Source organism: Grammomys surdaster, unplaced genomic scaffold (assembly GCF_004785775.1).
Source record: "Grammomys surdaster isolate TR1022 unplaced genomic scaffold, NIH_TR_1.0 60, whole genome shotgun sequence".
Lineage (NCBI taxonomy): Eukaryota > Metazoa > Chordata > Mammalia > Rodentia > Muridae > Grammomys > Grammomys surdaster.
In genome coordinates, this window is record NW_021604562.1 from 5,621,386 (window position 1) to 5,644,872 (window position 23,487).

Sequence of the window (23,487 nt, forward strand, 5' to 3'; positions counted from 1 at the left end):
AGTAAACATTTAACTAGATATGAAGATCTAACTAATCCTAAAACCAAATTTACTCTCAACCTACATTAAAAACCATGGTAAAAAGCTGAAATGGAATCATCTCCAGCTATCCAACCTGGGGTCAAAATCTGTGCCCCAAGAAGCTATGACTGCCTATAAGCCAATTGGAGCAGCCAAATTAATTAGTAAAAAAGTAGAAAATAAGGTTTAATCAATGTGCCATCATAAGGAATAGGGACAAAGAGATCCACTGACTCCCTCACATCCTTCATCTGTACCCTGTAGTGAGGGTAAAGTATGCAGAGCAGGCTTGGGATATTTACATCTTAAAAGTCCAGATGAAGGTGTTGTCCCACATACTGTTGACCTATCACAGTCTCAATAACATTGTATAGCTTCTGGAAAGAAGAGTTTCCGTTCTAGATGTCCTAGTCTTTTCTTCTCAGGGTATAAGGTTTTCTGAGAAATTCCAAATTCTTATGTCATCGGTTTAGTAGTCTGGTAGATAAGGTGTCTTTTAAAAAATATAATCAGTTATACTAGGCCAATTACACAATTACCAAGTTATTTAAACAAGTGCTGTAACAAACCTAAGAATATACTATCTGTCAGCTTTTTCTGGCCCTAGTCATAAGTCCTAGCCATAATTTAATGTTTTACATTAAAGGGGTTTCAAAACAAAACTTCCTAATGAGTGTCCAAATAGTTATTTACTCAACTTTTATCTATTTAGAGAGTTATATCATCAGACGCTTTTTAAAACTGGCACGGTGATCTCTGCATTGTATATCTCATGAAACTAACAAGAAAGACAAGAAGTTTCTATTTTAAGAAAAGCATAAATGTCTTTTACTCAGTCCTTTTAACGGGTTTCAGTGAATCCCACCAGTAATATACTCTCTGTGTATTTCTAGGGTGTATTTCTGAAGATTTTACCTAAGCAGTCATTTGGCAACTCATTATGACAAATGGCACTCCATTGAGACTGTGTCCATCAAATTATCCAGAAGACTTACTAGACTAATGTCTGAACGTTGTCAGATAAACACGTTTCAGACTCAACCTTGCATTTATTGAAACAATCCTCATTTCCAGGGCCCTTATAAATACCTAAAATCTACTTTATTTTTGATGACCAGGGGTGCAGGTTAGTTGCCACTGTTGATCTTTCTATGGTGTTGCCATCCCCTTCATTTCCTTCAATCATTCACCTAACTCTTCCACAGGAGTCCCCAACCTAAGTCCAATGCTTGGCTGTGATCATCTGCATCTATCTTAGTCAGCTGCTGGTAGAGTCTCTCAGAGGACAGCCATACTAGGTTCCTGTCTACAAGCACAACACAGTGACAGTAATAGTGTCAGGGATGGATTCCCATCCAGGTTGGGGTGATCACTGGTTGTTCATTCCTTCTGTCTCTCCTCCATTTTTGGCCCTGCATTTCTTTAAGACAGGAGCAATTTTGAGTAGAAAGTTTTCTAGGTGGGATAACGTCCACTGGAGGTCCTTTCTGAACACTGGAGGTAGTCTATTCAGGTTCCATATCCCCACTCTTCCTCATTTTGGCTAAAGTCTCCCACATTGAGTTCTGGGAGTCTCCCTCATCCCAGGTCTCTGAGACTTACTTGAGGTTTCCACCAACCCCACCCCAGGCAGCAGCATATTTCCATTCATTCTCCTGGCCCTCTGACCCTTTTCCTGCCCACCCCCATAGCTGATCCTGTCCCCTCTCCCCTCCCCTTTTACTTTTCCCTCTCCCACCCATGTCCCTGCTCCCTCTGTCTCCCATGATTATTTTGTTCCCTCTTCTAAGTGGGATTTAAGCATCTTCATTTGGACCTCCCTTCTTGTTTAATTTCTTAGAGTCTTTGGGGTGTATTATAAGTATTTGGTACATTTGGCTAGAATCCACTTCACAGTGAGTACAAACCATGCATGTGTGTTTGGGTCTGGGTTACCTCACTCAGGGTGATTGAGAGGTATCAAAAATTTAGAAGATAATATACTATATAGTAGGCAGCAGTTTAATTCAAGAGACAATATATGATGTAAATAATGGGAAAATGTACAGCCATGTATAAGAGTATATAGTAAGGTTTGAAGTGCTACCATGGAAGGTAAAATTACTGGGATTGAGAAAATTTAAAGAAAACTCCATCAGGATACTGAGACAGAATGCATATGCATATATATATATATATATATATATATATATATATATCAGATATATTAGAGATCAAAAAATAAGTATCTTAGGTGCTTGACACCACAGAGGCAAACATAAATGGAGTGTCTTTGAAAGGTGTTAGTAAGAATCCCTCAATCGAGTGGAATGTAATTTATTCAGTAGCTTCTCGTGGGCACTGTCCCAGGTTCTATCTTGACATCTTACTCATTCATCACAAAACAAATGCTATCAGAGAGCTATGGAACATTTCAGAATTCATATTGTTTGCCTTTATGAGTATGTGTGGGAAGCTCTCACAAGTATCATTAACAGTGTCATTCCTCTACATGGAATTGTACAGTAGATTAATGTAGTTTAAAATTTCAGACACACACAAACAGAGCAAAATGAGCAAACAGCTTCACATGCTTAGTGAGCATAATAGAAACACACAATGATATCTGGAAGACCACTGTGAACAATAAGGATGCAGGCAACAAAGTGTTATGAGTAGCCAGAAAATTGGACCAACACAGGTAAGAAATGAGAAATTTTTAGGGCCATTGAACACCACGTTTTTGCAGTGTTCAGTAGCCCTGAAAATTTCTCATTTAAGCCAGGAAGTCCTTGTCTTGTTCAAATGTTGAAATAAAGGCAGCGTGTGCAAGTTTTCATTGATCAAATTTCTGCTGTAGTCTAGGACATCCCACTATCTTTTAGGGTCCCCGATTTCTTTTCCAGGCTCTTGTCATAAGGCTGTATAGCAGGCACCCCTCCTTTGCACTCTCTCAGGAACTGTTACAGTACCTTCTAAGCAAGTTCTGGTATCTTACATGAATACATTCTAAAAGGAAAGAATCTCAAAGGTGAAAATTAGTTGAGGAAATAGTTATCATTTGCTTACTCTCACTTCAACTATCTTTCCTCTCTCTAGACTGATGACTATATTTGTCTATCTCTAAGTGTAATCAGTTCATTTAAATTTCTACCAGACTCCTATCACATCACTCTTCCATTTGACTTGATGAAGTTATTTGCTGGGCTTCTTTGATATGGGCATTACTTTACAGACTTGAGTTGCATTATACATCTGAGAACATTCTTTTTGGCCTCACCGTGATTTTTTTTTAACCATGTTCTGGGATGTTGCCAGGTAGGCAATAGCAGTTTGTTCCAAATGATAACTTTATATTTCCGGGTTTAACCCCTACGGGAATTTGCTAGTGTTCTTTTCAGTATAACAAACAGATGGAGAGATCTTCAAAGTGAAATACAGCATAATCAGCACTTGGAAATGCAAAGAGAAGATTAGGCTGCAGGAACCTTGGTTATTTTATTTATATTCTCTGATAACCACATACTCCCAATCCTATACTTTTGGAACACTCCCTCTCTCCCTCTTATACCCCCCAAAAAGGCTGATGAGCCCTCAGCCTGAAACTAAAGGTCAGGTTTGGATGATGTGCCTTTATTACTTTGCTATCACTAGGGCCTTTAAAAAGATTGTCTGTGGAACTTTGCAAAGGACATGACACAGAGTTGCATACTCACTCTGCTCACTGCCTTGTGTAGCAGCAAACAATTGATAAAGGTTTTTCATAAAGAGAAAAGGAAATTAAAAATTGGACTAATCCTTTAAGACCAGGAAGAACCAAGGAAGGCTGCTTGGTTTTATTTTCTTGACTTAAAATTGAGTGGGTGTTCAGTGAAGCTGTGTAGGAGCACAGACACATGAACTGATTTGTTTGAAAATGTGATATCATTTTCTTCTGAAAGCCCTCAAGCTGAGAAATAGAAAATGGTTTCCAGTTGTGAAAATTATTTGTCTCATATTGAGGATTGCTAATTACTTTCTTTGTATTTCTTACTAGAGCCTGGAATAAACCATTGCATATTCCCTAGAACCAGTAATGGATTATTAAGTGGTCAATAATAGTTTTTCAATTGTGTGAACTCATTATAATGGAGTCCTGTTTGCGGTAGCCTGATTGTAAACTGCTAATTTTATGTTTACTGAGTAAGCATTTACACAGTTGCTGTTTCACATTTAATATTTTAACTAGTATGTCTATTAATAATTTTGAGATTCTCACTGATTACCCAGGCTACATCAATTCTTTTAATGCCCTGAGATTTCTAATGATAACACAAGAACTTATTTAGCTTCTATGTGTGCCTATTCATTGCAAAGCAGTTTCTGTTTGATTGTTGACCAGTAACATTTTGTCCTAAGAGTCTCAGAATATAATTACAGAAGTGTAGAACAAGTTGCCCTTTAGATATTTAATTTTACAATTGAAGAATCTGAATTTCTTCAAGTGACTTATTTTTTAAAACTGCATAAATAATTAACTTTTATTTCTATATAATTCAAAAGATTTGTCATGACACAGAAATTAAAAACAATAATTTCATCACCACCCATTATTTTGTAAGTAATCTATACTCTTTACATGTTAAATCACCAAATTTCAAGTCATTGCTAAAATAACCATAGTCCTTGACCTCTCAGTATTTTTCTAGATCATGCTGCCTTGAAGATTCTTGGAATGTTGATGGGTAGGAATTTTAAGGATAATAAATTCTTGAACCATTCAAAAGCTTAGAAATAGTAAGTCTATAAAAATGATGATGTAGATGTCATTAGTGTCCTGTTCTAGTTCTGATAAATGACTTTTCCAGACTTGCCACCTAAAAAAATCAACATCTGCATTCAGACAGAAAATACTGTACCTCAATTTATTCAGCAGCTCAGTATTTAAGTAATTAATTTCTTTTCATCAATACAGATAGCCTAGGGTGATCTAATATATCGGAATGTTTCAAGCTAGTCTGATGATCGTCAACTAGTGGATCCTCATGTAGCTATGGAAGGCTGAATAGTGATCTGTTTCTTCCTATTTTCCATCTAAATTTGTCATTTAATGTTCCTATGAAAATATTGAGCCCTAGAGGATCACTAAAATAACATGCATCTATTAACCTTGATGGCCTCTTGGCTTAGATATAAATAAAAGAATAATTCTTTTCATGTTCAACTGCTTCCAGATCTGAGACTCTTGGCTCCATCTGTGAAGATAGATTGACTTGAAATCCCTTCAGTATCTTCATTACTTCTGATATACAATCCCATCAGAAAAACTATAGAAGTACAGTGAAAATATAATAAATCAACCATGCCCAAAGTATGCTTTACTATTTCTGAAATTTTTGTCTCCTCTGGTTAATTTTTAATTACCAGCATGAAACAACCAAAAGTCATTGAAGAAGAAGGAATTTCAATTAAGGGATTACTAAAATCAAATTCTTCTGTGACCCTGCCTATAGGGAATTATCATGATTGTTGATTGATGTCGGTGGGATCTGCTCACTGCAGGAAGCACCATCCCTAGGCAGGTCAGCCTAGGCTCTATAAGAAAGCTACCTAAACCCAAACCTGAAATTAAGCGAACCAGCAAGCCCCATCCTTCCCCACAGACCCTGCTTCAAATGCTTACCCTACATTCTCTGAATAATGGATTGCGCTGTGGAGGCATAATTTGAGATAAACCCTTTCTTCCTGAAGTTCTTTAAGGTCATAGTGTTTAACACAGTAGCAGAAAAATAATCACTATATATTCATTTACATATTTTTAGACTTTCAGTAAATGGAAAAACAGGATGTACATTATTATCTGCTTGGTTTTACTTGGTGTAGTTGTTTGGATTGTTAATCCATTTCTATACATCATAAATCCCTTCCTTTATTAGAAGTGATTAATATTTTACTATGTAGATATATTACAGTTGGTTTATTCACTTACCTCTTTAGATACAGTTGCATCATTTTTACTTTCTAGCTATTACAAAAATGAAGCTCCAATAAACAAATATATGTAAAATTTTAATGTAAACCTAAGTTATAATATCACTATGATTAGTGTCAAGGAGTACAACTTCTCCCCTGATAAGTACACATCTTACCAATGAAAAACCTACTAGAATATTTTCCAAAATAACATACCATTTTATTTTTGTCATCAGTGTGTAAGACTTGTAGTTACTTTCCACAATTATTAGCACTTGATGAGTACAATTCTTTTTAACAATGTCCCTTATAGGCTCATATATTTGAATGCCTAGGTACCAGAGTTTGGAACAGTTTGCAAGGATTAAAAGGATTAGGGGGTATGGTCTTGGTGAGGGGAAGTGGCCTTGTTGGAAGAATTGTGTTACTGGGGGTGGGTTCTGAGGTTTCTAAAGCCCCTGCCAGACCTAATGTCTCTCTCCTTTTCACTGCTTGTGGATCAAAATGTATCTCTTAGCTACTTCTCTATGACAAAAGCCTGCTTGTCACCATGCTCCCTGCCATGATAATAATGGACTAATCTTCTGGTACTGAAAGCAAGCTCCCAAAGAAATGTGTTCTTTCATAAGAATGTCTTGGTCATGATGTCTCTTCACAGCAATAGAACACCAAGACTCTAAGGGTTTTCTTGTGCTGTTTTAGTTTTTGTTTTTTCGTTTGTGTGTTTGTAATCTGTACTAGACAATGTGGTTGTATCATATTGTAGTTCTAGTTTGTATTTTTAGTTTGTATTTTCCTGATAACTAATAATAATCTTTTTATTCATTTATTAGCCATTCTTATATTGTTTATTGTGAAATGTCTCCTCAAACCTATTATCTGTTTTAAAAATTACACTTTCACTCTTCTACTCTCTTGAAAGAACATAAAGTACATTTTCTTGAGAATGAAAATTAGAAACATATTCATGAGACTGCAGATACCCTTACATTAACATCTCTACACTATTTCATTCTTGAAATTTAGTTTCTCACATTACCAGTCTAGACGTGTAAACCATAGGTGTTCTAAGAGTGTACATTTAATTCTCTTGTAGATAGCTCTTTGTTAAGAACATATCTATAATAAACCCAGTTGAACTTTATCTCCTCTAGGGAATGTGCAGCATTTTAGGTAACAAGGTTATATGTGTAAGGCTAAAAACAACTACTAAGGGTACATTGAAGTCCTTGTTAAATAATGTATCCTATGGGAATTTTAAGCAGAATGCAGACTTTAGTGTATTTAAGGAAATATTCTGCAATGATGACATTGACTTCTAGAAAGGAAAGTAAGACAGTTCAGTGAACATCACTTATGGTGATAATTAAAATATTTCTATCTCTCTCTGATCCTTCACACTCTCTAGCTTTCTTTTAGTACTTCATAGAAAGAAAACGTGTATCTTGCTTATCTTTCTGAATTTAGGTTGTCTAACTTACTTAATTACAATATTTATGATTTAGCTTTTGCTTTTGAAATGACATATAATTCCAACAGAAAAATAATTGGTTATCCTGTGCAAGTTTTGATAATCTTAAATGACATTTACTCTGAAGGCAACAAATCAATGCTCAAATTTCCTTTTGAGTTGAAAAATAAATCTCTTCAACAAAAAATGGAGTCTGGCTATCCATGTCAGTGCCCCCTTGGGAAAAATAAAAAATAAATCTTATTCTAGTGTTTCATTAACTTAGAATGGCAAATGATCATCTATTTATTTGTATTTGCTCATCCTTTTTCCAATAAATGCCATGACTCTAATACTCATATTAAAAATCTGTGGAAAGTCACATCTCATGTGCTATCACCTGAGTGAAACTAAATATATACCATTTTTTGGGGGGGTACTAAGTTTCCTAATTAGTTCCCTGAATCTATGAAAAATATATGGAGGTACTTCACAGCCGTTCAGAACAGATATTTTCTTTCTTTGTCTCCAGAGTTCAAGCAGGCACAACAAAATCTGTGGTAGTGCCGTGGTTGTAAATTCACTGCTTTCCTTTACCCATTTCAGAGAAATCTCTAGGGCAGAAGTTTTCAAACTATGTTTCCTATGATGACTATAAGCCTCACCTTAAAAGCCTTTTAAATGCAAACTGGGTAGTCCAACTACATACCAGCTGTTTTAGACATTATACCAGAGAGTAGGGTGGGAGTGAGGGTAAGCAATTTATGTATTAATCCAGGTGATTCTGAGGCAGCCAAGTTTAAGAACTGGAATTCCTAGGGAAGGAACAAAATTGTGTTTAAAAGACTACATAACATTCTTCTCCTCATCCCCAGGGTAAATCCAGAGAATCTCTTTTTTTATTGGATATATTCTTTATTTACATTTTAGCAAGTGTCTGTAGTGGCGCCACCAACGTAGTATTCAATAAAGAATCATAGTGAAATTTGCATACAAATATTCCAAAATTTCTAAGATTTGCATTGAATAAAATGAACTTTTAAACTTTATTTCAGAAAAAGCACGATTTAATGAGATTGTGTTTGAGAAGTGAAACCCTATGTATCTTTAAAAAAACATTACTTCCAACTTGACATAGATTCTAGTAGAAAACTACAATTATTTTGAGAAAAACTAATCAGTGAAATTATAAAGTAGCATTCTGAGAAGTAATCTCTAACTCTGAAAGGGTTAATTGTTATTGAATTTCCTAGTACATTATAACAGATTTATTTGTAATATCAGTTTCACAAAGTACAGTGCTAGGAACATAACAACTACTAAACAAAAATTATACATTGTCTTCTAAAACACATTTCGTAATTTTTTTTGCATCTTAGAAATAGTTACTATGACAAATAAACTCGTATTCTGAATTTTCTCTAGTATGTGGTATAAGATCAAACATTTTCTGTATTCAAAGAATTGAATTCATGTTAGAGTTTGCATTTTATTGATATGCTCTATGGATTAGATGCAGTCAGTTAAGCCCTTTCCAGGGCAATTGACATACCCTGTCTGTAATGTCAGTCTGAGAAAATCCTATATAGTGTACTACATCCCTGGATTACCTTATCTAAGTATTACATGGACATTTCAGATGATATGTCTTGGCATGTGGTCATTTTTCATTAAATTATTAGGGATTGTTAAAGCATCTTTTCCCTCTTTTGACACCTTGCCATAATTGAATATAAATTGACTTTAAGACAGAATGCCAGATATTCATGCAATAGGTTACTAGGGCTTCACTGGCGTCTAGCAGAAATAGTGCTCAACTTGGGTATTGTAGCCAAATAAATAAATAAATAAATAAATAAATAAATACAGAGGCTTTTGCTTTTTGATGTAGGCTCATGGAAAAATGCCATCAGCATACTGGATTTTATTTTCTTAACTATTAGATGACATGATAACTAAGATTCTGTTTAAAATTCTAAAATTTGGAAAGAAAGGGAAAAAATCGAAACCATGAAGCACTGCTGTGGTACAATACCTAACTTGTATGTTTTTCTTGTTTGTTTTCTATCTCTGTTCTGTTTAGCCTAATACTTTGAGCTTCCCTGTTCTTTCTCTAAAGGCCCCCTCCTTGCCTTGTGGCAGTCAGTGCAGGCTTAAATCAAAGTGAATAGCTTTTCCTCCTCCTCCTCCTCCTCCTCCTCCTCCTCCTCCTCCTCCTCCTCCTCCTCCTCCTCTTTCTCCTCCTCCTTCCCCCCCTCCTCCTCCTCTTTGTCCTCTTCTTCTTCTTTCTCTTCCTCTTCTCTCTCCTCTTCCAAGCTGTTTGATGTTTTAGCTTGTGCACCCTGGAAGTTTTCTTTTAAGCTATAATACAAGCTTCCTCCAGCTTTAAAACAAAACAAAATAATTGGCAAAAGTATGCCTTAAATTCATTTGAAGACAGTGGAAATAACATTAGTTACTCATAATTTTAGAGTTTAGCATATTTGAAAAATCTATTTGAATGTATTGTTTTTCTCAGTTTTATATTACTTATTAGATTACATATAATATATATGACATACTCAGAAAAACTAATCATTTTGTTATTTTAAGCATAGGTATGCTGTGTAGATCACATATTCCTTCTAGAAAAGAAATTGCTTTAGAGGACATCTCTCTACACTTTATACTTATTGTACTCGCTTATTTCATTATATTTTGTGCAACCAAAAAATTGTAGCTATAAGCTATTTTGAGAATGCATTTTTCCCCCAGAACCTTGTAAGAATCAACGGGAGCATAATTTTAAGTAACAGAAGTGCAAAATAAGCACTGAGTCCTAACTACCATAAATAAAAGGCCAGAATTCTAACTTTGCAAAAACTCATAATTACTAGCAATGGGGAAGGGGAAACATGAGGACAAGAAAAGTGAAAGTTAGTGGGTTTTTAAAATGTACTTATACTTTTTTTTGTTTGGACTTTTTTTCCTTTCCAGAGATAGAATTCTGTGAAACACCTCCTACTTTGTGCTCTGGCTACCAGACAGACATGCACAGTGTTTCTCGTCATGGCTACCAGCTGGAGATTGGATCTGATGTGGACACAGAGACAGAAGGTGCTGCATCACCTGACCATGCACTCAGAATGTGGATAAGAGGCATGAAGTCAGAACATAGTTCCTGTCTGTCCAGTAGGGCCAACTCTGCATTGTCCTTGACTGACACTGACCATGAACGGAAGTCTGATGGGGAAAATGGTAAGAAAACTACATCTGCAGTTTGGCTTTGTTATCACTTCTGGCATTGGCCCATCTTTCATTTAGCATGCAGAATACAAATATAAGATAGCAGGGTCCCAGGAACAAGGAGGATACTTAAGTATCTAGCAAATAGACACATTTATTTATAACGACACAAAATAGTCTTCATTTCTGGGGAACCCTCAAGAGAAATTATCTCATGTAGTCAGCAATATTTGAATGTCTTATTCATTACTCACCTTTTATTTTCATTTTTATTTTCCAGAGATACCCCAGTGGGATTTATTATAGGAAGTACTCATTTCATGTAGTTTAGCTTTACATCGGTGTATGAACAAGGAGATGAACAATTATATAGCATGCATATTCTCTGTAGGGACTCTCTATTTTGATCCAAATTAACTTGCTGAGTTTATAAACAGATTCACATTAACCACATTAGAATGAAATTATTTCACAAACACAATTATTTTAAAGACACCAGTCATTTGCCAGACAATAAGTACTAACAGCAATATCATTATGTTGTAATTATGTATTATTTCCTTATACATTTTAGAAAATGAAAAATTTTCTCTTTTTGAGTTTTGAAGAAAGGGTTGACTTACTGAATATATGTCCTTCTGCTTCTAACCAAAAAAAGTAATTTCATTATAGGCACATTAAGTGAATATTAATCAAATTAGTCTAGTCTATCCATCACTTTCCTTGTCAAAATTTGATATGAGTTCTTTATCACCCACATTCATGCTAGCATAATATGTGAATTCAACCCATTACAAAATGAAAAATACTGTGTTCTCTCTCATTTGATCTTAGCCAAAAAGCCAAGAAGCGATCTGTGTTTTCCCTCATTGGAGATGCCTAGATTTTATACAATCATGTAAGATTATGTATGTATGTATTATGTGAAAATGGAAATAAATTTTTCTAGGGGAACAAAGAAACAGGGACAGCTGCATTGAGAAAAGAGGATAGTAGAAAATATACTCCACAATATACTACATAATATGTACCTGTACAAATAGAATGTAAATGTAAAGATCATATTCTGCTCTTTAGGCCAACCCTCAGAACTGTTTGAAATCGCTTTCTTGGGAGACAAATGTTCTTCCTCGGGTTGGTGCCTGTCCCTTCTTGCAGCATGAGATTCCACTGTTTCAGTAGTTGATAGTCAGACTGAAAGACACAATTGTCTCTTTGTGATATCTTCATCTCTGCTAGACTGCTCATAACCTCTCACATAAAGGATTGCAGTTAACTACATTCAGTTGAAGCGTACACCAATAAAGAATTTTCCATTCTAGACTTCATCATATTTCTATCTGTATATAATTGTCAATGGGAAGTTTCTTTTAGGAGTGTTGAAAAATTGTAGAATTAAGTAAGATTGATTTTATTTTTATGACTCAATACTACCAAATATTTGTTTTAATGGAGGAATATTAAGGTACATATAGATTTTTTTCATTAATGCTGTTATGTTTTTTAATATTCTTGATGAAATGTACATGTTGAAATTTGAAGAATCTCAGGCAACGTGGGCAAAGATTAATTAATAAAACATTTAATATTACAGGTTTTAAATTCTCTCCTGTTTGCTGTGACATGGAGGCTCCAGCTGATTCTGCTCAAGGCAAGTGTTTCCAAATATTCAACAACAAGTTGTTTTTACCTCAATCAGTCATAACACGTGCCTAGTCCAGAAAAGATACCCTAGCAGACTAACAAGTGAAACATGTGGCTGAACAATGGAATTGTCAGAGATTAGTCTAGTGGTCACATAGTGCCTTGCTTGTCTCTTTTAATGTGTATATTTCACTTATGAAGAGAAGCTGAAAGAGCAGTTAGGGACAACACTCATTTGTCTTTGGGTTTTGCCCTAAATAAAACAACTGCCTTGTTGTTGTTGTTGCTGTTCTTATTGTTGTTGTTGTGGATGATGATGTTGTTGTTTTGCTGTTATTTTGTTTTGAATTTAGAATGTCTTTAACTTTAACATGGTATATATCTGATGCTGATGCTGTCATAACTTTCCAGTGCTCTCTAACAGACAGCCTTGGTCCTTTTCTCCAGCTGCTCCTCTCTTGGACTTACAATCACATTTTATTCATGTCATTAATTGCAAATAACTCAAAAAGGTAAAAGAAAAAAATAAAAGCATACAGTAGTCATCATTTTATGAGGTTTTTATATTTGTCATTCTTCAGTAAGGGGAGCATTCCTAGTTATTGATAATAACTGGGAATGGCAGTATTTAATACTATTTTAGAGAAAAGTTGAGAGTCTGAATGCTTTTCATTTTTCCCCAAATGCATGTTAATTTAAAGAAAAAATCATTTTCAACTCATTTAACTTTGTGTTTGCATACAAATGGAGCTATTTATTTCCCACTGATATCATCCATTCATGAAAGCATGCCTAGCAGGGTATCTATCTCATTAACTCATTAACTTGAATTTATACATTCTATATTTGAAACATAAAAAATGGTTAAAATATTTTTGAGTTATAGGTTTCAGTAGTTCAGATTACATGCCATCTTATTCCTGTGAGAGAATTAGTGTCAGTGACATTTTATTTTGCTTCTGCCTTCCTAAACTTTCTGTTCTTTCAATTATTGATGATATTACAGACATAATATTATGAAAAACTTTAGGGTAAGTTAAGCGCCATTGCTCTGAATGAGAAATACAAGCTTAAATAAGGGAAATTGTTAATTTGGGTGAGTTATACAACCATAAAAGAATCTGAGAAGTGCTGTCAAAGATGCCTATAATTCTGTCCATCCCACAAGTAGACAGTAAGACTTAGCAGCACTTTGTTGTTCTACTTGACTTTCCAGAATTTTGCCTAAGAAGATTGATTTCTTTCACATGATCCATAGACCAAGGATTAAAAAATATTTTAGTACTATTGACCCTGTTATATTGTTCTAAATGTAATTTAAATCTATAACATGTTACAAAACCTGAAATGTTTATTAAAACTCAACTCCACTACTGGAATATTTGAAACAAGAAGAAAAACCAACATGTAAACAATAGATATGTTTTGTAGGTTTTTACAGAAATACCAGAATATTATTTGCTTTTGAATCCTTCCCACTTGTCTTAAGACAGCCCTTTATCATTTATTAATACTTAATTTTCTATTAAGGAAAAATGCAGATTTAATAGTTAGCTTACTCCTGGGACCTGAATAACAGGTTGATATTGTGCTTCTTTCAGTATAGACTTCTTACAGTTCATTTCAACTGTTTGTCGTATGTCTAAGTCATAGAGTCATAGATTTTCATATCTCACAAAAGGTAATGATAAGCACTAGACAATACATAGGCACAGAATCAAGAGCATAATTACAGAGTCGATAAATGAGAATCATCATGTTCTGAGTGGGGGGATTAAAGTAAGAGAAAAATATTTTCATGAATTATCTACAATCTTGTGCCACTCTTTGAAGGATCGAAATACTGCATTGAGTCAGGCCTATGGTTATCTAATGTGCATCTTTGCCTCTAAAAAATGATCTCCTCATCACTTCTGATAACAATATGATAATACTACTTTACATTAGTCAATGATCTCTAAAGAAACTGAGCTTATATAATGGATATCCATCTGTTAAACATGGGATTTAGAATGGTATATAGGCTGTTATATAACTACTCCAACAAAGATTATCTCTTGACTCAAAGGCCAGGAATCTATCTGCTTGTTAGTTGTTCAACCTTGCTTAGCACTCTCAATCTGGTATCTGAGTCCTGGAGGATTCCTAGAAAGCTGCAAGTCTTCAGTCTATGTTGAGATCCTGAAGAAGTATGTGTTAATACCAATAAAGGAATATCTCAGCAATAGGATTGATGGATTTACCAGTGAGAGTGAGGGCAAGCAGACCAAAATCAAAACTTCTTTCTTCCATGTCATTTTATGCACCCTGTCATTAGAAGACTTGACCCAGATTTAACGTTGGTCTTCCAAACTCAAATGATCCAATCAAGAAAGCCCCTCACAGTTGTGCCATGTTGTTTGGGTTTTAGTTGATTCTGGATGTAGTCAAGTTGAAAACTAAGATTATATATCTTTTTCCACTCCTTCCCAACTTTTATACAAGTGCATCTCCTTAATTATGCTTAATTTCCAAATGGAAACAAAACAAAGTCAGTTATTTTTCTACAGCTGGTCAAACGGCATTAGTTGGTATTTATAACTTCTTTTCTCTACTCTCCCATTCTGTATTTCCTCCAACCTCAGCAACCACCTCAGCTAATCTTAATTCTTATCCAGGAGAAATGACCCATATTTTTATTCTTGAAGGATCTGTGCTCTTTGTCATTCTGCTTTGAACTGAGTTGTCATAGTTTCACATTAATTTTAACCACAGGACATGGTAGCAACAGAAGATACCCTAATGGATCTCCTGTACTCCAGACATAATCTTTCTTATCTCCATTATGGACAGGTGTAGCAATTTTCCCCTAGTAGTCTGGACCAAGCACCTCTTATAATACTGTTACTCCTATCTTAGCCTGTTGGCTAGTGGTCATCATAAGTCCAAAAGGGCCAGTTGGAAATCTGAGCTCTCATCTCAATGGAATGTCTGTTGTGTCTCCTAGCAGGAGCACTCTCCATCTGGAACCAAAAGTTCTATGCCAGCAGAAATTATGGTTGTGGGAACAGGAAGCAAAATTTTCCTGCTGGATCACTAGGGGTGATAACAAATGGAATCATTTCCATTTATGCTACTTCATTCCTGGACTGATCAATCCTGGGTTTGGGAGAACATTAGCATATACTGGAAAATAATTCAAAGCATATAATGTATTTTGGAGAACCTGGCTTTAGCCTTCTGGTTTACTGCCATCTAATTAAAAGTATGTCTTCAAATGCCATCTACCTTTCTATGAAGTCAGCTCGTTTCAGAATGGTTGACAGCATAATACCACTGACTTTCATGCGAGTAGACCGATTATAACATTACTCTGCCTATTAAGTGAGTTTCTTAGTCAGAGGAAATTTTGTATAAAATTCCATAACAGTGGCTGAGACATTCTGTGAGTTTGTATATGGTAGTCTTTTCAGAAACATCAGGTGTAAGAAAGGCAAATCCATAAACAGGATAAGTATTTATTCCTGTAGGACAAAACATTCTCCTTTCCACATAGAAAGTGTACCAGTGTAGTTAAACTGCTACTTGGTAGCTGGCAGGTCACCCTTGGGAATGGTATCATATTAGGAGCTCAGTGTTAGTCTCTATTGCTGGCAGATCTGGCACTAAGCAACATCTGTAACCAGTTCACCTAGGTTAGTGTAAGTGCATTTGTGGAGTCCATGCACAAATTCAATTTCTGCTACAACAGCCACTCTGGTAATGGGCCTAGTGGAAAATAACAACGCATGATGGTGAAAGACACTTCCTGTCAACAAATAGGCCATCCTATTTCAGTGTTTTATTTTTACCTCTACTAAAGTCACATACACACACACACACACACACACACACACACGTGCGTGTTCAAGATGTGCGTTTACATGAAAGACAAGCATCTTCACATTTTTTACTTATTTGAAAAGACCTATTAAGTGCTTATTCCCAGGTTTTTTTCTCAAAAAAAAAAAAAAACATTTCTAAACATGTTCTTCCCAAATCCCTGGCCATTCAGCCAATCCATTGGCTAAATCTCATAGATCAAACAACTAGACATATGATCATTTCTCCATCCAAGAAAAATGCACAACCTTGTATCCTACCCAAAGTTCTACCTACTATAAAGACTTCCCTTCCCTGGTATCTCTCATGGTTGTCTCAGAAAGGGTTTGTAAATGAAGCAGCTTTCAATTCTCAGTAGTGCTTGCATAGAGTGCAGAAAGTTCAAAAGGCCCTAATTGCTGAAGAGATGGTTCAGTGGCTAAAAGCACTACTTGCTCTTCCAGAGGACTCTAGTTCAATGATCAGCACCCATGTGGCAGTTCACAACTGTATGTAACTCCAGTTCCAGAGGATTTGACAGTCTCACCCAAACATACATGCAGGGTAAAACACCATTGCACATGAAATAAAAATATTTATTTTATAAAGGCCCTAATTCTTCCTCAGTAAAATGTCCATAAGAAATACTTCAAGAGGCCATGGGAGCATGATTGGAAATAGAAGGGATTTTAATGGGGGTAGAAACCATAAGTATTTGGCCAACTTCTTTGAATAACTTGATTGTGCCCTCAGAACCTGCTCAGGCCAGATCACATATAGACCACTTACATTTGATAATAGATTGCTGCTATGCACATCCTAATTTATAACTTGCAGGATCAAATAATATCTAGATTACTATAGGCAGCCTCAGTCACTTGATACCTTGGTGTCCCATTGTCAAATATTCATTTTACACTAAGGCCCAATAGCCAGCCAAGAGCTGTCCATCAAAAGAACAATTGTCTGCAGATGGTGGTAGAGTTTTACTGCAAAATTTGTAGGGTTTCCTTTGTGATTCATCTATACGGAAGTGCCAATGGCTCCAGGCAACCTTCCTATTAGCCACTGATACCTCAAGTGCCACCAGGTCTCCAGAATCATCTTGCCCCAGTAAAAGAGCAGCCTACACAGCCGTTTCAGTCTATTGAAGATTCTTCTCCTGTACAGGGGCCTGTTTAAAGCTAGCAGCTTTCCAACTCACTTAATATATAGGATGAAATAACATATTCCAGTAAGGAATATGAAGCTTCTGCAGTCCAAATAAGCCTTCCTCTTGATGATGGGAATGGTCAGGTACGATAACTTATACTTTAGTTTGCACAGAATATCTGTGCCTCCCACAGTGGACTCCTAGGAATTTCACTGAAGTTCGACCCTTTATTTTGTATGGATTTATTTCCCATTTTCAGAATCCCTATGTATTATCAACAAGTCCAATGTGGTTTGTACATCCTGCTCACGTGGTCCAATCAGCCTAATTTATCAGTATAGTGGATCAATGTGATATTTTGCAAGAGACAGATGATCAAGATCCTTTCAAACTAAGTTATGACACAGTACTGGAGAGTTAATATACCCTTGAGATAAACTTGTAAAATTGTACTGTTGGCTTTGCCAGCTGAAGGTAAATTGCTTTGTGTGGTCCTTATGGACAGGTATCAAAATTTAAAAAAAGGCATTTGCTAGAGTAGTAGCTGCATACCATGTACCAGGAGATGTGTTAATCTGCTCAAGTAAAGATACCACATCTGGTACATCAGCTGCAATTGGTGTCGCTACTTGATTAATTTTGCAATAGTCAACTGCCATTCTCCATGATCCATCTGTCTTCTGTGCAATCCCAATCGGAATTTTAAGGGGAGATGGAGTACAAACCACAACCTCTGCATCTTTCAATTCCTTGATGGTAGTACTAATTACTGCAATCCCTCCTGGAATGTGATATTGTCTTTTGTTCACTATTTTTCCTAGTAGGGAGAACTTCAGTGACTTGCATTGACTTTCACCAACCATAATAGTTCTCACAAAACCAATAAAGGAATTCTGCCAACTTCTAAGTACATATACCCCAATTATACATTCTAGAAGTAGGGAAATAATCACATGATGAGTTTCAGGACCAACTGGGCCTGCTGTGAATAAGATTTTAGCCAACACTCTGTCATCTGATCTCCATAAACCCCTACTTTAACTGATGGATCCCACTTGCTTTTGAGTCTCTCCCATAATCGTTACCAATTATTTTCCTAGAACCAGTATTGTGTAGATCCTAGAAAGTTTGATTATTTCCTTTCCCCAGTGTAGAGTGGCCTGTATAAAAGAACATGTATCCCTTTGCAGAAGGATTGGAGAAAACTAGCCGTAAAACTCTCAGGTATTTCATCAAGGCCCTTCCTCAGAGGGCCTTTGACATCCCTTCATTCAAAGGACCTAGGGTTTGCAAATAGGTTCAAGTCTAGAAATTGTTTCAGGAGCCAAGATTTCTTATTGCACCTATCCAATGTAGCCTTTCTTGAATTTTTTCAATAATGTTTCTGCTTGTACAAATTATATAAAACATAGTAGGCTTCTTAATGATTACATTTCTATAAACACAATCCATTAGTCAGTGTCAGAGTTCCATATGATACTTGCAACCATAAAAAGCACCTTGCTTCTGCTGCCCATTATGGGTCAGGCCATTGTTGACATTGCTTCACCTGTGCTTCCATGGCCATAACAATGCTTATCATTGTCACTGGTTATTCAGTGTTGCCATCTGAACCCTGCTACTCCAGGACCCAATTATAACCCATTGATTTCATTTAATACAATTCAGCTGTGGTATTTACAACCATAAGGTCTGGTACAAGAAAGAAACAACCATAGAATTCGTCAAGTGTTCTGGTGCCCCTTTCAGCATTTTTCATGTTATAGGATAAGTGAAGAAAACATCTGGCCTTGCCACTGTGGAGAATTACACTTTGCTCAGCATACCCTCTGTAGCACCGCAGTTTCCCTGAACCTTAAAATCCTTTTGTCAATACTAAGTCGAGAGATAACAAACATCTTCTTCTTCTTTTCAACAGACCATCTTATGACAAATTTTGGCTGTGCAAACTTCCATTCTAAACCTAGAATCTGTACTCAGTGCTCCTATATCAGAAAACTCAGTCTGTTGCAGTTTTATATTCTGTCTATCATTATCACACACCCTTAAAACCCATTTCTACATATATTCTCCAGACTTTTGCTTCAGTGAATTAGCAAACTCATTTAGTTATTTTGGTGGTACTTTGCACATTTTCATGGACTTTACTTCTTACCTCTCTTCAACAAGCATCTTTAACTTTGAATATGGTTATAGGTCTAGAAGCACTATAGACGAGCACTGAGTTACATCAGTATTGTTTTGCCTGCCATCTCTTTCAGAGAAGAACATCACTGCTAGTTCAGCAGACTGTAAAGGATTAATTTACTGAGGCAAATATGGAGAGGGGAACACTGCAGTAGATAAAAGTGGAGAAGTATTCTATTCTAAGGGTGAAGAATTATTGATCCAGTGAACTAAATCCTTCAGAATCAGAGAGTTCAATGTCCTCACATTGAGATGTGTTGTCCCACACCTGTCCATTCACAATTACAGGATCCTTACTTATTTGACCTCTTACACCCTCTGAGGCTGGGACTTGAATTTTCATTGTAATGCATTGTAATGCAAATACTGAAGATTTGGGTTTGATTTTCCATAACTTGAACTCTATGGTTGCTGAGGAGAAGATTCTCTTCCACAGCCCACTTGTAAAATGTTAGACTATTTGTATACATCTGGAGTCAATCAATTAATTATATCACACTGCACCCTGAGATATTAGAAGTTGATTAATTTTATCAAGGAGTTCATTTTATCCTTTGCCAATTTATCCAGAGATGTTAGAACCAACCAGGCAACATCATTCTTTTCCTTATTTTTCCACCAATTGTCAAAAGTGTTATGTATTACAGGGTCATCTCCAAGCCAGCCAAGACAATACAGTAATATCCTGTCTCAAAAAGTAACAAAAACAAACAAATTTAACCACCTCTCCCAAAAAATAATCCTTATAATTTTGTTTCTGTAGAATCCATTCTGATATTACTATCTGTATTAGTCAGGGTTCTATAAAGGTACAGAACTGATAGAATAAACATCCATATATTAAAAAGAGATTCATTAAAGAGGCATATAGGTTATGGTCTCTCTAGTCCAACAATTGCTGTCTCCTAACTGAAAGACCAAGAACCTGGTAGTAATTCAGTCCATGAGGCTAGTTGTCTTTTTTTTTGCCATTTTTTTATTGGATGTTTTATTTACATTTCATATGTTGTCCCCTTACCCCATCCCTCACCCACCCAGGAACCCCCAATCCCCTCACCCCTCCTCATTCTTCTCTGTGGATGTAACCTCTATCTACCCCCCCTCTCCCACCTCCCCACCCTCAAAATTCCCACCCCCTGGGTCATCCAGCCTTCATGAAGTCAAGGATCTCTTCTTCCACCTATGCCCAGCAGGGCCCTCCACTCTTAAGTATTCAGTTGAAGCCCTGAATCCCTTCCTAAGTGCTCCCAGGCTGGTGGTTTAGACCCTGGGAGCTCTGGTTGCTTGGTATTGTTGCTCTCCTCATGGGGACGAAAACCCTTTCAGCTCCTTCAGTCTTCACTCTAACTCCTTCATTGAGAACTCCATTATCAGTTCAATGGCTAGTTGTGAGCATCTGCCTCTGAATATGTCAGACTCTTGAAGACCTCTGAGGAGACATCTATATCAGGCTCTTATCAGCATGCACTTCCTCCCTTCCACATCAGCATCTACCTTTGGTGACTGCACATGGGATGGATACTCAGGTGGAATGGTCTTCAGATGGCCCCTCCTTCAGTTTCTGTCCCTCACTTTGTCTCCATATTTGCTCTCTTGAGTATTTTGTTGCTCCTTCTAAGAAGGACTGAATCACCCCCACTTGGTCTTCCTTCTTTATGAGCTTCATGTGGCCTGTGAGTTGCATCTTGGGCATTTCAAGGTTCTGGGCTAATATCCAATAATCAATGAGTGAATACAATGTGTGTTCTTTTGTTATTGGCTTACCTCACTCAGGATGATAATTACTAGTTCCATCCGTTTACCTAGGAACCTCTCGAATTCATTGTTTTTAATAGCTGAGTAATACTCCATTGTGTAAATATACCACATTTTTTGAATCCATTCCTCAGTTGAAGGACATCTGGGTTCTTTCCAACTCCTGGCTAGTATAAATAAGGCTGCTATGAACATAGTTGAGCATATGTCCTTGTTATATGTTCAAGCATCTTCTGGGTATATGCCTAGGAGTGGTATAGCTGGATCCTCAGGTAATGTTATGTCCAATTTTCTGAGGAACCGCCAGACTGATTTGCAAAGTGGTTGCACCATCTTGCAGTCCCACCAACAATGGAGGAGTGTTCCTCTTTCTCCACACCCTCGCCAGTATCTACTATCACCTGAGTTTTTAATCTTAGCCATTCTGACTGGTGTAAGATGGAATCTCAGAGTTGTTTTAATTTGCATTTCCCTGACGACTAAGGATGCTGAACATTTCTTTAGGTGCTTCTCGGCCATTCGAGTTTCTTCCATTGAAAATTCTTTGTTAAGCTCTATACCCCATTTTTTAATAGGGTAATTTGGTTGTCTGGAGTCTAATTTCTTGAGTTCTTTGTATATATTGGATATTAGCCCTCTATCAGATGAAGGATTGGTAAAGATCTTTTCCCAATTTGTTGGTTGTCCTTTTGTCCTATTGACAGTGTCCTTTGCCTTACAGAAACTTTGCAATTTTATGAAGTCCCATTTGTCAATTCTTGATCTTAGAGCATATGCCATTGGTGTTCTGTTCAGGAACTTTTCCCCTGTGCCCAAGTATTCGAGGCTCTTCCCCACCTTCTCTTCTATTAGTTTCAGTGTATCTGGTTTTATGTGGAGGTCCTTTATCCACTTAGTCTTGAGCTTTGTACAAGGGGATAAGAATGGATCAATTTTCATTCTTCTACATGTTGTCTTCCAGTTGAACCAGCACCATTTGTTGAAAATGCTGTCCTTTTTCCACCAGACAGTTTTAGCTCCTTTGTCAAAGATCAAGTGACCATAGGAGTGTGGGTTCATTTCTGGGTCTTCAATTCTATTCCATTGATCTTCCTGCCTGTCTCTGTACCAATACCAAGTAGTTTTTAATCACTATTGCTCTGTAGTGCAGCTTGAGGTCAGGGATGGTGATTCCTCCAGAAGTTCTTTTATTGTTGAGAATAGTTTTCGCTATCCTGGGATTTTTGTTATTCCATATGAATTTGAGAATTTCCTTTTCTAACTCTGTGAAGAATTGAGTTGGGATTTTAATAGGGATTGCATTGAATGTGTAAATTGCTTTTGGCAAGATGGCCACTTTATATTAATTAATTATATTAATCCTGAGGCTAGTTGTCTTAGAAGTCCCAATCTGGTGCAGAGTCCCAGAGGACTCCTAGAATGCTGGTAGTCTTCAGTTCATGTTGGAACCCAAATAAATAGGTTCTAATACCGGTAGAAGAATACCTCTGCAAAAGAATAGATGAACTTGCCAATGAGAGTGAGTGTAAGCAGGCTTTATACTGTCATTAGTAGACACATTAGGGTATATGTGCCAACTTGATATTTGCTGGTTTGAAGTTGGGGGCTGCTTTAGAAATCAAGTGGGTGGGCTCCCAAAAAGTAATATTTGTATTATTGATCTTATCCTTTGGTTGTAGCTAATGAGACTCTGTTAGATACCTGAATCAAGTTGATAAAAACGATTCTATACCCATGGAATGTAGCAATGACACTAAAGCATGCATGATTAATTTTATCTGCTTTTCTGGACAGAAATAAGGGCTGGATTCTATACTAGGTCTTATTCCTTTCTTTTAGATAAACATTTAGACCCTAGTCGTTCTCTAGATATGACTAAATAACATGTATCAATGTAAAAAAAGGAAATGACTTAACAATTCTTTCTATTTAGCCCCTTCTTGTGGTTATTTTCTGTTTAATGTAGCTCAAATTGGTTTTGTCACTTATAATAAATCCTCTTAATTAATTGGACATTAATATTTCCCACCAGTCTAGAAATGCCTTGAGGTTGGGGATTATACATAATATTCATTTTTCAAGCATCTCTAGTACTTAATACAACGTTTGGCAGCAAGTAATTTTTCAATGAGCATTTTTGAGTAGAAGTATCATTATCATTAAAACTATAGGTAAATATAACTTCTTTGTAATTCATACTTTATTAAAATTAACCAATATGATTTCTTACTATTTCTTTCTGTTTGACTTATTAACAAGCAGTTTTATAGTTTTAGTTTTA

General features: G+C 36.3%; 1 protein-coding gene across 3 annotated transcripts in view; it reads left to right on the forward strand.

Annotated features, from left to right (window-relative positions):
* The window catches only part of Tenm1 (teneurin transmembrane protein 1), a 559,933-nt gene that overhangs the window by 61,847 nt on the left and 474,599 nt on the right, over positions 1 to 23,487 (forward strand). For all 3 annotated transcript variants that reach the window (XM_028753445.1, XM_028754767.1, XM_028754112.1), the window contains exons 2-3: positions 10,379 to 10,639; positions 12,222 to 12,278. In XM_028753445.1, coding sequence (XP_028609278.1) covers positions 10,379 to 10,639; positions 12,222 to 12,278 — 318 coding nt within the window. The remainder of the gene's footprint in view (positions 1 to 10,378; positions 10,640 to 12,221; positions 12,279 to 23,487) is intronic.